Consider the following 14,784-nt stretch of genomic DNA (forward strand, 5'->3'; position numbering starts at 1 on the left):
CTCCCTGTCAGCTTTATTGGGGTATAATTGAAAAAAATTGTATGTATTTAAGGTGTACAACTTGATGTTTTGATGTACATGTACATTGTAAAATGACCACCACAATTGAGCGAGTTAACATACGCATCATCTCACATAGTTACCGCTCAGCAAATTTCAAACATGGGGTGTAGTATTGTTAGCTACAGTCACCATGCCACACATTTGAACTTATTTAAGACTTTGTATACTTTGACCTCCCATCTCCCCCACCTCCAGCCCCTGGCAGCCACCATTCTACTCTGTGTTAGCTCTTATCTTTCTGCTGTCTGTGGCTCTGTGACCCGCTGCATCACCCCATAGATCCGACAGAACCTCTGATGCTAAGCTCTTCTCTTCTCTGGTTGCTCTTTGCTGCCTTCATCAAGGCCCTGCTTTCTCCCTGGCTACTGCTCCTAAGGGTGACTTGACGTCTCCTGGTCACCTCAAGTACCTAGAATGGCCATGAGACACTCTGGTCTTGCTTCCTTGACCACATTGCTCAGAAGCCACACTGGGCAGGCTAGGTCTCACCCCAAATGCCACATGTCTTCACTCAGCTCCTCCTCGTCCAGTTCAAGTCTCCAGATAAAGTCATTTGAGGATTGCTAACCTATACCCTTATGAACTTCTGTGACGTACACTTTTGTATTTATTTATGTTAACAAATATTTATTTATTTATTTATTTATTTATGTTACGACTGTACAAATTGGTATTCCCTATTGGAAAGCAGTTTGGGATGAAAATGGCAGGAACCATAAAAAATGTGCTGTCCTGTGTACCTCCATTCCACACAGCCTCAGGGATGTATCCTACAGAAATAATTTTAAAGAAAGAAGTCACTGTAGGAGAGAAAATGCTGTTGCTCTAGTAATTGTGATTGTGAGAAATTAGGAATAGGCTAAATGCTTAGCAGTATGAGAACAGTTATGAAATTATATATACTCTATAAAATCATTATGCTTCCATTAAAATCATAAATATGAAGCCACATGGGGGCGGGGGGGGGAAGCTTGTAATGATAGTGGAAATAAGGCTGATTTAAAAAGTCAGTGTTTGGCCCCTTGGAGATTCCATTTCCGTCGAGCCCGAGTTTCACCTTCCCTCTCAAAGCTGTGATGGGATGTGCAGCTGCTTCTCCTGTTCCATGAGCTGAGTTTGAAGCTGACCCATTTTTTTTTTCCCTTTTGGCAGCACATTTGTGCAGGCCTCTGCCGCAGCCCGCTGGACGTATGGGTAAAGCAGCAGATTGGGTTGTCCTTCCCTTCCATATTGACCCACAGGGGGAACCAACCAGCTAGGGTACAAGAAACGGAAGACAGGCCTTTGCATCATGACCCACGTGTCCTGCAACTGGGAAAGGTCATATTTTACTTGGTTTGTTAGCAGCATTAGTTTCCCAAACTAAACAGCAAAAGTGGGTTTGTCTTTATTCAGCCTAGAGCTGGGTCTTTATGAGGAGTCCTCAAACTAGGTCTCAAAAGAGGAAGGCAATATAATGCAGTGGGAAGGTGCAGCAGAATCAGAGCCCGTGTTTCAAGTCCTGGCTTGGCTACCTACTAGCTGTGTGACCTTATATTAGGGGCTTGACCTCTCTGAATGGCATTTTTCCCATCGATAGAAATGGGTACTGTTAAAGATACCTCCTTTGTGTAAGGTAAAGCACATAAATAATTCAATATAATAATTAAAGTACTCTATTATTGTTACTGTAGTTAATACTATTAAGCTAGCCTGCTTGGTACAGTGGAAAACATGGACTCTGGGTTCACACTGGTCTGACTTTGAGTCTTAGCATTATGACATAGCCTGGGTTAAAATCATGTTCTTTTATGTTTCAATTCCAGTATTCTCATCTGTAAAATGGGCACACTGCCATTTACCTCACAGTTTTCTGTGAGGATTAAAAAAAAAAAGAGAGACAACGCATGTGCAGGGCTTTATAAATCATATGTGCCCATCAAGACCTAGTTGGTGTTTATTACTGTGCTTTCTCGTTGGAATGGCAGACTCTCTTGAACAGCAGAAGCAATGACCACTTTTGGAAACAGCGGTTGGCTGGCTTAGATTGGACAGCCCAAGATATCATGGCATTTCTGGCCAAGGACCCGGAGGATGTCCCGTCGGCGAATGGCTCTGTGTATACCTGGAGAGATGCTTTCAATGAGACCAACCAGGCAGTCCGGACCATATCTCACTTCATGGAGGTGAGGGTCTGTTCTGGGGATCATTTAGAAAACGCTGTGGCTTTTTTCTCTGAGATGGTGCCATAAATCAGATTGGAGGAATGTTTAGAAATCATGCATAGTCTGATTTGCAGTAGTATTCCTCAAACCTAACACAGAGCTTGTTGTACAAAAGGCATTCAATGTTAGTCGAATGACTGAATGAGTAAATAAACAAACCTAACTCCAGCTTTATTCTATAAATATCTGACTCAGGAGTGTTTCTATCCACTGTCTTCTAGGTTTTCCACTGCTTTGATATCCCAGCAGCAACAAAGCAGCCCTTTAAGGCATTGTTTATGAAATTTAGCTAACATCGGATTGGACAGATTACAGTTTAAAAATTTAGTCTTAAAAATTATGTCACTTAATGGGGACAAATAAAAGGTTTTTTGGGTCTATTTATTTGGTTACTTGTTAATGACTCAGAAATCGCTAAGAAAGCAGAGAGGAAAAGGAGGTATGATCATTGTTTCAACCTCTTTCCTGCCACAAAAATCAATATCAGTAACTTATTTCTAAATTTCCGTTTAAAAATATCCATTTACAGTTCAATATTGGAAAACAACTTTAGAGGAGATTTATAGAGTGAGGATAAACAAGCCACACAGCACTTCCCTCGTAGGATGGGGTCTGCCCGGACCACTGGTTGTTTTTCTGGCCACCAGAGTTCTCATGACGGCTGTTCTCCCTTCAGTGTGTCAACCTGAATAAGCTGGAACCAATAGCCACAGAAGTTCGGCTCATCAACAAATCCATGGAGCTGCTAGATGAGAGGAAGTTCTGGGCTGGGATCGTGTTCACCGGAATTGCTCCCGACAGTGCCGAGCTGCCCCATCATGTCAACTACAAGATCCGGATGGACATCGACAATGTGGAGAGGACGAATAAGATCAAGGATGCGTAAGTCGAATCCCGTTACATCAGCCAGCTTTAGGGATGTCATGAGCAGCTCTGGGGAAGTCTACGATGACTAGAGGTACTTAATTTAATGGAATACTTTGGTAGACACTCCAATTGGTGGCATGATTTTGGTGAAATTGGCACATTCCTTGATGGAGACAGTTTTTTAGAAGGTCATAAAATACCTTTTGATTTAGCATTCCCACTCAACGGAGTTAATTCTAAGCAATTAACAGAAAAAAAAAAGAAGAAAAACGGCTTTTAGGTTCCTTGTGCTAACATTATCCTTTACAAAAAGGAACAATCAATACCAAAGGGAGTGCTTAGGTACACTTGGGTATGTCTACTTGATGCAATGTTCGGTAGCCAATAAAGAGGAAGAAAACTGAACTAATGAGTGGTGTGCTCATTCTGATTATCTTTTAAAAATATGTGTCTCAGTACATACTAACAGCAGAAGGTAGGATACAAAAATAAAAACACTGGTGGTGGTGAGATTGTGGGTGATGAGATTTTTTTTTTTTTTGCATGGGTTCTAAGGAGTGTTTGACCACCTGTGGTTGGGTTTCAGGTACTGGGACCCTGGTCCTCGGGCTGACCCCTTTGAGGACATGCGGTATGTCTGGGGGGGTTTCGCCTACTTGCAAGACGTGGTGGAGCAGGCAATCATCAGGGTGCTGACGGGCACCCAGAAGAAAACTGGTGTCTATGTGCAACAGATGCCCTACCCCTGTTACGTCGATGACATGTAAGTTCCCAGTAAGCCACCCTCTTTATAGTTAACTGGTTCACACTGTCCCCAGGTGGAGTGTAGACACATGCACACGTGTGTGCGCATCCACACCACAGGAGGAGACAGAATGCTTTGGTTTTATTTATTTTACATGTGGGTTGATACTGGTTCAAAAACTGGTTTTGAAATTCTGTGAAGATTTCGGGAAATTAGATGCCAGATGTCGGTCGTTGACAGTTTGAGCCACATCAGAGACACACACGTGCACACACACTGGTAATCCTCCCTCCTTTCCTGTCCCTGGTTACCAGAGCTCTTATTTTTTACACTCTGCCCTTGTGGTCAAAATTTGCCCAATGTGCAAGTTTAAAATATGTCATGATGAGCACATGCAAACACGTGCACACATTCCCCAAACACAGAAATGGCGTTCTAGACCTCTAAAAGCTGACTTCATGGAAATTGGTCTACTTCCTGTCTATAAGCTGTCAGCCGCATTTTGAAACAATCCAAATAAAACTGAACAAGGCCGTTTTATCTTAGACTTTTAAGATGATCGTTTTGTGTTTAGTTACTCTGCTGCCAAGTTGTCATTGTGGGAACTGTGCCTCTGGATCTAATGATTTCCTGTAAGCGAGATTGGGCAGAGGTGTAGTTATTGCAGGCATCTGAAATATGTAGTGTCTCTTCCAAATGCTGGAAATTCTCTTATTCTCTGTTGTGTGTAAGTATGTGTGTGTGTGTGTGTGTGTGTGTGTGTGTGTGTGTGCGCGCGCGCGCGTGTGTCTGTGTGTGTGTGTGCATATGTGCGCGTGTGTGTGTAGACATCAGGCTGTGGAAGGAGCACTGATCCCCCCCTCACATTTGCTCTCTGCTTTGCATTGGAAGATCTATTTCCTTGCATGGCTCACTAGCTTTTCCATGTCACCTGAAATTATCTTGTTTTTCACCTTCAGAAAAATTAGCCAGATTTTTCCAAAGCAAGGTTTTCCCAAAGTCCCCCTAAGCCAAGACTTACTCTAGAAAGGATGTCTTAAGATGAGGACACGGTGGGAGTTCAGAGGCATTCAGAGCTTAGCCTACTGTTACTTAGCAGCAAGTTCATAAGTGCTAAAGCTGGAACTTGAACTTTGTTTCAGGGTCCAGATTCTGTGTCCCCTTTACCTCACTGCATTTCCTATTTTAGTTTGGAATCTGAGATGTCACTGACAAGAGCTGCCTGATGTGCACTCCCTGTCATAATGATCGTGCAAGGCAGGTCAATAGTGAGATGAGATGACCTTGGAGATGTTAACCTTTCATGAGAGAATGAGTTGGTTTCTTTTGGTTTTCCTGCTTTAGCACTTTAAAATCACCCACATTTATCTTAATGACATTCCGCAGTTAACCTAGTTATGGAAGCAGGCCCCCAAAGAAGTTTATTTCGGCAGTATTTTGTTAGTCTAATTCTCTTCACTGCTCATGAAGCATTTGCTAAGATAACCTGTATGTTTCAGAGTCCAGGGGGCCTGCTCACCTTTGGCTCGGCCGTGGTGCTTTCTCTTGCATGTAGGCCTGGAGGCATTGGCCCATGAGTCTGGCTCACACTTGTCTTTAATTCTCCCTGCTCCTTCCCTGGGGCCTCCAGCTTCCTGCGGGTGATGAGCCGGTCCATGCCCCTCTTCATGACCCTGGCCTGGATTTACTCTGTGGCTGTGATCATCAAGGGCATTGTGTACGAGAAGGAGGCGCGGCTGAAGGAGACCATGCGCATCATGGGCCTGGACAACGGCATCCTGTGGTTCAGCTGGTTCATCAGCAGCCTCATCCCTCTGCTCGTGAGCGCCGCCCTGCTGGTGGTCATCCTGAAAGTAAGGCTGCCTCACTGGCTCCTCCCTGCTGGGGACTCCCGAACAGCCCAAGTCGGGCTGCACGAGGAGGAGAAAAGCAAAGACTCTTCGGGAGGGAAGGGGTCTTACATGTCATCTCCTGCAACACCCTCATTTTATACTTGGGGAGAATGAGGCCCAGAGAGGGACGGTGACTTCCCCAAGGTCAACCTGGCTGCTTAGCAGCTAAGTAGGACCAAAACCCAGGGCGCTCGCTTCCCAGGTTAGCACACACATAATGATGCCATTCTGTCTGCTTGGCAGAGTTCATGGGAGCATCTGAGAGCTAGTCATTGCCTTACACATATTGGGTAGTGATTGTTCTGGAATATCTAGAAATGAATCAGAAGGATACATGTTGTTGCAGGGTAGGTTTTCTGGAAGCAGAGGCTGAAACAGAGTTTGGCATCTGAGTATTTATTAGGGATCAGCATCTGTGGAAGGGATGGGGAGGATGCAGGATTGATCAGAGGGAGTTGAACTGCGATGCAGGGCCAGACCTATGGGTACCCTGGTGTGTGTACAGCTTGTTGGAGTTGTCCCTCATTGAGCTGAAATGGCCAGCCCTTTAGGTCCCCCCAGGCCCCCCAGTCAGTCATTGGAAGTGTATGTTCCCCAGGGCCAGGTGGCCTTCTGCAGCAGTGATAAACCCAGGGGAGTTGATACCTGGAGGCTGTCTGCTGACATTCGGACAACAGGTCTCCCCAGAATGGGACTCTGGGCAGTGAGGTTCTGTGTTCACCACATACATTAATAAGTTGATATGCCAATTTTCTTTCTCCACAAGCATTTCGTTTCAGGATGCACCATATAAAAATAAGTGTTTCTAAAGAGGGGGGAGTGCAATGGGATAGGAACTAACATTTACTTCAATACTATTCATTACAAATGAGCACTGACTGATTGCCAAGCACTTGTTTAAAGCACATCACATGTGCGGTCATATATCCTTACTAACTCTTTTAACATACGAGGAAATCAGGCCAGGAAGGTTAAGGACTTCGCTGAGGTCATCTGACAGTTTGGCAGAGGAGTTCTTGCTAAAGTCAAACCCCCTCTCATGCTCTGCTATCTGACTGCAGGGCCTTAGCTCTGTGATGGGGGGAGGGGTGGCCTTGTGGCAGGTGCCTGAGAGCACCTGTGGGACAACTGCACGCTGGCAGGTCCTGCTCAAGTATACCCAGCTACTAGAGATAAACATCCACAAGAATTTAGATAATTGTGGGAAAGCAGATTCCACAGATTATCCAAGGGGGGTATTAAGATTGCCTGGCCATTTTCCTTGGCTTTTGGAAGGAGAATTTGTGTAGGTTCCTGTCTCTCACAGTGCTTCCTTGGTGCCAAGAGTCATAGTCCTTATAAAAGGAGAAACCAGTTAATATTGTTTCTTGGAGAAACAAAGGACAAAATTGTCCATTGAGATGGACCTTGATGACTATCAACCCTGGACTCTGTTCTGTTCCTGACTCTGCCACTCTTGTGCTGTGTGGTCTTGGGTTAGTCATTTCCCTTCTCTAGGCTTCAGTTTCCTCATCAGAAAACATGAACATCGCTGTTCTCCTGTATTAGCTCTAAGATGAGTAGGAATAAGCCCTGGCTCCTTCCCATAGATCATGCAAGGATTTGCTTGCTGGTTGCAGCAGCACATTTATTGGATCTCTTCCTCCCCAGTTAGGAAACCTGCTGCCCTACAGCGACCCCAGCGTGGTGTTTGTCTTCCTGTCTGTGTTCGCCGTGGTGACCATCCTGCAGTGCTTCCTGATCAGCACGCTCTTCTCCAGAGCCAACCTGGCGGCAGCCTGTGGGGGCATCATCTACTTCACGCTCTACCTGCCCTACGTCCTGTGTGTGGCATGGCAAGACTATGTGAGCTTCTCGCTGAAGATCTTGGCGGTGAGTGACTGGTCCTTCTGCAGTAGCAGCTGTCACAACCCCCTCGCTCTGGTGCTTTGCCTCCCTGTGGCAGTCCAAGCTGAGAGCAGAAGATGAGAGAGTCTCTTTCCAATGGGACTTGCACCTCAGCTCTAGATTTTAAGCTTCTGGAAGGCAGGCGTTGGGTCTTATTAAGTTAGCTTTAGTCCTCTCCGTGAGAGCTGGTTGAATTGAATCAAATGGTAGTTTTTAGAGAGCCAGACTGTATCATAAACCCAGCTGGGGAAAATGGCATTGGGGAACACCTTTAGACAATAGATGCCATCTCCATCTCCACTGACCATGTTAAGCTCACCATAAAGTCATAGCCATAACTAACTAGTCATAGTTAGAATGGAATGCTCTTAAGGTTAGAGATGGCCCCTTGTTTGTTTGTTTGTTTGTTTATGTATGTATTTAATTCTATTGGGGCGACAATGGTTAGTAAAATTATGTAGGTTTCAAGTATATGTTTCTATAATACATCATCTGTATATCACATTGTGTGTTTACCACCCCAAGTCAGCTCTCCTTCCATCACCATATATTTTCCCTCTTCTACCGCCCCCTCCCCCCTTACCCTTGGTAACCACTAAACTGTTGTCTGTGTCTATGAGTTTTTGTTTCTTTGTTTGTCTGTCTTGTTCCTTTGTTGTTTTTAGTTTTATATCCCACATATGTGTGAAGTCATATGGTTCTTGACTTTTTCTGTCTGACTTATTTCACTTAGCATAATAATCTCAAGATCCATCCATGTTGTTGCAAATGGCACTATTTCATCTTTTCTGATGGCAGAGTAGTATTCCATTGTGTGTATACACCACATCTTCTTTATCCAGTCATCTATCAAAGGACACTTCGGTTGTTTCCATGTCTTGGGCACCATAAATAAAGCTGCAATGAGCGTTGGAACACATATATCTTTATGGATAAATGTTTTCAGATTTTTTGGGTAGATACCCAGGAGAGGGATTGCTGGGTCACATGGTAATTCTAGTCTTAATTTTGTGAGGAGCCTCCATACTGTTTTCCATAGCAGGTGCACCAATCTGCATTCCCACCAACAGTGTATGAGGGTTCCTTTCAGAGACAGCCCCTTCTTGCCCCTTGTCTTCCTTTGTGTCCAGTATGGGATTTCGCTTGAGTAATGTTCTCTGAACTGAAAACGCCTGAGGAGCAGGTGCCCCATCTCCCCACAGATCCCTGACTTCAGCACTTCCTTCCCTTCTACATAGAAGGAGGGACCTTCAAGGGTGTGCAAGTCCATATAAAGGCGAGTTGCCAGCTGCCCCCTGGGTTACTTATAAGGAAAGGGGCATTCACAGGGTGCTCCAGGTGCCTCAGTTTGGACCCCTCAGACATCAGCAGCCCCAGACAGGCTCCTCTGACATGAGCCATCACTTGCTGAGCAGAGGCCTTGTGAGGACCTTGACAAAAATATGAGTGTGTGTGTGTGTGTAGGGCACACGATTGTTGAGCCCGTGGGGCATCTTTCAAATCATAAAATTGTGAAAGTTTTATACTTCATCATACATGCATTTCTGAAATGTGTATGCATAATGAGAGGTTATAAATAGAATCCTTTTATATGCTGCCAAGGAGCCCACTCCCCTACAGGGACTCTGTAGGTGAATGCTTCCATGTCTGGTAATTGATCGATTTTGCGAATTCAAATTTCTCCAGGTGAAATTTACATTAGAAGTGTTAGAAAAATGAGAGAGACAAGGAGATGGATAGGTGACTTTTGCCTCTTTTTCACAGAGCCTGCTGTCTCCTGTGGCTTTTGGGTTTGGCTGTGAGTACTTTGCCCTTTTCGAGGAGCAGGGCATTGGGGTGCAGTGGGACAACCTCTTTGAGAGCCCCGTGGAGGAAGATGGCTTCAACCTTACCAGCTCGGTCTCCATGATGCTGTTTGATGCCTTCCTCTATGGAGTGATGACGTGGTACATTGAGGCTGTCTTCCCAGGTACACTGAGCTCCCATGCTGCTTTAGCTGTCTGCTAGGGGAATAAGACGTGGAGCTGCAGAGCTTGTCCTTTTTGCTGGAGTTTCTGCAGGGCCTGGGGCTCCCTGCAACATGGCTAGGGCTTTAGACCTATGGCAAACACATAGGCCAAGGAGAAGCAGCTGGTGCGCAAAGGACAACTCTTCCTGCTGATAGAGCTGTTGTTTCCTGAGCACTGTGCAAAGTGTTTCATACACTTTTGTTCATTTAATCCTCATGAGGCTACTCTGAAGGAGTTACTGTTATAACCTGTTTTTGCAAATGAAAGAACTGTCCCATCTCTGAAGGCTGTGTCAAGGAGAGAGTGGGTTTGGCTGGGATACCTCGGGAAGGCTGGGGGGTAGCCGAGCTCGACTCATACCCGTGCTTTGCTTTCAGGCCAGTACGGAATCCCCAGGCCCTGGTATTTTCCCTGCACCAAGTCCTACTGGCTGGGTGAGGAATGTGATGAGAAGAGCCATCCTGGTTCCAGCCAGAAGGGAGCATCAGAAAGTAAGTGCTGCTGCCCCCACTGACTGTTGGGGGCAAGAGTCTGAAACCACTCCAGGGACACAGAAATCACATGCGATGACCCTTTCCAGATTCTCCCATGTTGACTGTGCCCAGTGCCGTTCCTTATCAGGGGGCCACCATCTGAGTCCCTGAGATGTTTTGTTTTCTTGGCTTCTTTGCAAGTGGCTCTAGGCCTCTAGACTTCCACCCCCCACCACACACTTTTCATGCTATCCTAATAGCTAGAAGGAAGAGATAAAGAAAACCGTGATTGTGGAACCATAACCTCACTTCCTGCCTTGTCATGGTGATAGATGTATGAATCGAGGTAGGCTGCCACCAAGTGGCTGCCACAGAGAACATTCTTAATGTTCTCACCCTTCATTACCCAGAACTCTAATCCTCTCCTGGCCCCTGACCTACAGGTAGAGAGGCCTACCGGTCAGCAGGGGCTCTGCCTGCTGGGCTCTTTGCTCAGGTTCTTAGAGGGAGACTGTGTGTGTGAATAAGTCTGTCTTCTGCCGATCTATTCTGCGCCCTTCCCCTAGTCACCAGTGGTACCGCGTGACGTTCCTCAGCATGGTACGCTGGACTCCTTGCCTGCTATTCCAGCTGCTTCTCCTGCTGTTCCCACTCTTCTTGCCCTACCTCCTCTCTACACCTAGTTTCTGCATCAGTCACCTAGAGCTGCTCACAGCTGCCAGAATGTCACGTTCTCCCACACCTCCATGCCCTATATATGTTTTATTCACAGGAGAACCCTCTCTCCAACTAACCTGCCTTCTAGATTCCTGCTTGCTCTTCAATATCTAGAGCAGAAGCCCTTCCCCTGAGTAGCCCTGCTAGCTTCCCAGGTGGTCACCCACGCTCTCCTCTTGAGATTCCATAGCATTAAAAAAAACTCCAGGGCCAGCTGAGTGGTGCGATGGTTAAGAGCTGGCTTGGGACGCCAGAGGGCCCTGGTTTGGATCCCACATATGAGGGCCAGTGACACTGCCCTCTACAACTAAGATGCTGAACAACAGCTCAACCTGGAGCTGGGCTGCTGTAAGTCGCCGGCGACGGCGTAGGCTGCAGCCCCTGCTGCAGTGGGTTGCCATGGGCTACCGTATGTAGCCAGCAGCCAGCGTGAGCGGCCAGCAGCCGCAGTGAGTGGCCGTCCAGAAGCCGGCGACTGATATGCCTCACCCGGGAAGAGCGCAATGATGGTGCCAACTTGGGCCAGTGAAGCAATGTCCTCCACAACTAGACTGAAGAATAAAAAACAACAACAGCAGCTTGTCTGTTCCCCATCCCCCAATTCCCCAGCACTGTTCCCATCCCCCCAATTCCCCAATAAAAATCTTAAAAAAAAAACCAAAAAAACAAAACAAAACAAAACAAAAAAACTCCAGACCCTTTTTATTTTAAAAATAATTGTAGACTCACAGGAAGTTGCAAAAACTTGTATGGGAGATTCCCTTGTACCCGTCACCCAGTTTCCTCCAATAGTAACACCTAACATAACTATAGTACAATGTCAGAACCATGAAATTGACGTTGGTACATTTCATAGACCGTCTTCAGCTTTCACCAGGATTACAAGCATTTGTGCACACACACGTGTGTCCTTAGTTCTGTGCAGTTTTATCACAGGTATAGATCCGTGTACTCACTGGCTCAGTCAAGATGCAGAACTATTCCATCACCTCAAACTCCCTCATGCTGCCCCTTAATAGCCCCAGCCACCTCCATTCCTCCCCAGTCCCTGACACCTGTCAACTGATAATCTGCTGTCCCCTTCTACAATTTTATTAGTCCCATAATGTTATATAAACGGAACCATATAGTATGTATTCTTTTGAGATTGGCTTTTTTTTTTGTTTCACCCGACATAATTCCCTTGAGACCCACCCAAGTTGTGGTGTGTATCAACGGTTCATTCTTTTTCATTGCTGAGTAGTAGTCCACAAGATGGTTATAGCTCAGTTCCACAGCGTTTTTAGATGTGTTTTTTTAAACAGCTTTTAGCATCCTATATTTTAATTGTGAACTCTTCCCCCCACCATCCCATAGACTGTGAATCTTCCTTTATCACTGTATTCACATTACCAACGCCAGTGCCCAAAATAGGCCCGAAATAAATATTTGTAGCCTGCCTGCCTTCCTGAGAACCCAGAAATAGCCATGCAGAGAGGACAGTTCCAAAAGCACAAGCACAGCCCCTGTGTCTTGACACTCCCCTCGCCATTGTTTTCTGTGAGATCATTCCAGTCTCCTCTCTTCTCAGTCTGCAAGGAGGAGGAACCCACCCACCTGAAACTGGGCGTGTCCATTCAGAACCTCATGAAGGTATACCGGGATGGCATGAAGGTGGCTGTGGATGGCCTGACCTTGAATTTCTACGAGGGCCAGATCACCTCCTTCCTGGGTCACAATGGAGCCGGGAAGACCACCACCATGTAAGAAGAGGGCATGGCCGCAGGAGGTTCTGTAGTTCAGTTAGACATTCACACCTAAGAACATCGCGTTGGTCACTGGGGCGAAGGCAGAACACATGAGGAGTTGAGTGGAAAAATACTGTCTAATCACGAGAGTGCTTCCCGAGGGCTGGTTCTTGCTAGATGTGATTTCTTCAGCCTAGAACAGGCTGGGGGACCTTTGATGACCATTCTCATTCAGTTCACAGCCTTCTTGGACCCTGAGGCGGTGACAGGTCTGAGAAAGGGTCTTCTTTGGAGCTCAGGTTTGTTCAGAGCTAGGAGGCAAGAATGTGGGAAGAAGGGTTAGATGTGTTGGAGGGAGGTAGTAATCTCCAGGCACTCTAAGCAGATGTGAGAAACAGCTGGGCAGCTGGCTATGATGGTCTCCCCTGGGACCTACCAGCACCGTATAGTGGGCAGCTTCAAAAGGGCCCACGGGCCATAGAAACACTAGGGCTGGCCTCAGTGCCTTTCAGCGTGGTCCCCCAACCATTGCAAAGGGTATATATTTGGGGATGACCTTCTTTTCCTATTTTATCTTTTTTTCCATGTGCAATCAATACATTATGAACATTGCAGAAAATCTTAAAAAGGTGTACAAAAATCCTACCACTTAATACAAGAATTATTTTTATCTCTGAATAATTTCTCCTTGTTTGTCCATTTTACGTGGACATGACCTTAGGCACACACAATGTACGTCTTCAAGTGTACTTTCTATTGCCAATTGGAATCTTCATTTAAAAAATGCTCATTCTACAATTGTCATTTCCAACACGTAGGCCCACTCCTAGTTATTCACTACAGCAAAGACCTCTTTGCTCTGGGGGCGTGTTAGAGACCATTAGGGAGGAATAGGGGTGGGAGGGAGGGCTGACGCCTCCGCTCTGTCTGGCTTTTGCAGGCTGGAATGGAGCCTTTCTGGGCTGGCGGGGGTTAACTGACTCCTGTCCTGTCAAATTTTTGTCCTCAGGTCCATCCTGACTGGTCTGTTCCCACCCACCTCGGGCACCGCCTACATCCAGGGGAGAGACATTCGCTCTGAGATGAGCACCATCCGGCAGAACCTGGGGGTGTGTCCCCAGCACAATGTGCTGTTTGACATGTGAGTAGAAGTGGGGTGCTGAGGAGCAGACCCTCTCTGGATCTGTGAGCCATGGGGGGCGTAGGACGTAAGCGGTTTACCTTCGGTGGGGGTGGCAGGCCTCGCCTCCATGGACACGTGGAGACCTGGTTGCCCCTGAGTTTTAGGAAAAGTAGGTGACTTGTTGGAGGGGGAGGTGATCCATCAGTCCGGCTGGTGGATGGGGGCTTGGAGATGGCGCTTGACATTATTGGCTTTCTGGAGGGCCACTTGGCCCATCCTTTCTCCTGCCCACCCCCACCCCCTGATGCTTGGTTGTCTCATCAGCAAGTAAGGACCCCCAGGGAGCCCTCATGGTGGAGCAGAGAAAGACCTGAGCTCTGTAACTTTGACCAAGGACTTTTTCCCTGCTGAGCCCCAATTTCCTTTTATCTAAAGTGAGCAGCTCAGGCTCCTGTCTTCCACGGGGGGCTTGATTCTATCAGGGCCTGAGGTCCTTTGATGTGCAGGAGGGCTGCTCCAGGCTAATGCTGAGCCAGTTTCTTGGTGAGGGCCCTTGGAGGACCTGCAGCTGCCTGATGCATGGTGGCCGGGCCTCCGGGAATAGGTTGGGAGGGACCTGTCACATCTCAGCTTCAGCTTAAGCAGCTCATGTGGTTGCTCACTGCTGTTCTCCCTTGAATCCTTCCTAAAGATTATTTTTCAGAAGTCGATAAAGTTAAAAAAGAGGGAGAAAGGAAAATGTACCCATTTTCTTCTGCCCTGGGTCAGGAGGCTCTATATCCTGGTGCCTCCTCCAGGGCCCAGAGCTGACCTACCTACCTCTCTGTCCCCAGGCTGACTGTCGAAGAACATATCTGGTTCTACGCCCGCCTGAAAGGGCTCGCAGAGAAACATGTGAAAGCAGAGATGGAGCAGATGGCCCTGGATGTCGGTTTGCCGCCCAGCAAACTGAAAAGCAAAACAAGTCAGCTGTCAGGTGAGGCCCAGAGCTGCCTCCCCGCTGCCCTCTCCCCTCCTCACACACACACACACACACACACACACACACACACACACACACACACACACACACACACA

The 14,784-nt window shown here is 46.8% G+C and overlaps 1 protein-coding gene across 2 annotated transcripts in view; it reads left to right on the top strand.

Annotated features, from left to right (window-relative positions):
• ABCA1 (ATP binding cassette subfamily A member 1) overlaps positions 1–14,784 on the top strand; it is a 104,317-nt gene that overhangs the window by 54,007 nt on the left and 35,526 nt on the right. For both annotated transcript variants that reach the window (XM_019623695.1, XM_019623696.1), the window contains exons 9-18: positions 2,031–2,228; positions 2,944–3,149; positions 3,721–3,897; positions 5,510–5,732; positions 7,422–7,643; positions 9,423–9,627; positions 10,045–10,158; positions 12,428–12,599; positions 13,594–13,725; positions 14,541–14,683. In XM_019623695.1, coding sequence (XP_019479240.1) covers positions 2,031–2,228; positions 2,944–3,149; positions 3,721–3,897; positions 5,510–5,732; positions 7,422–7,643; positions 9,423–9,627; positions 10,045–10,158; positions 12,428–12,599; positions 13,594–13,725; positions 14,541–14,683 — 1,792 coding nt within the window. The remainder of the gene's footprint in view (positions 1–2,030; positions 2,229–2,943; positions 3,150–3,720; positions 3,898–5,509; positions 5,733–7,421; positions 7,644–9,422; positions 9,628–10,044; positions 10,159–12,427; positions 12,600–13,593; positions 13,726–14,540; positions 14,684–14,784) is intronic.

The sequence above is a fragment of the Hipposideros armiger genome, unplaced genomic scaffold (genome assembly GCF_001890085.2).
Source record: "Hipposideros armiger isolate ML-2016 unplaced genomic scaffold, ASM189008v1 scaffold_558, whole genome shotgun sequence".
Taxonomy (NCBI): Eukaryota; Metazoa; Chordata; class Mammalia; order Chiroptera; family Hipposideridae; genus Hipposideros; species Hipposideros armiger.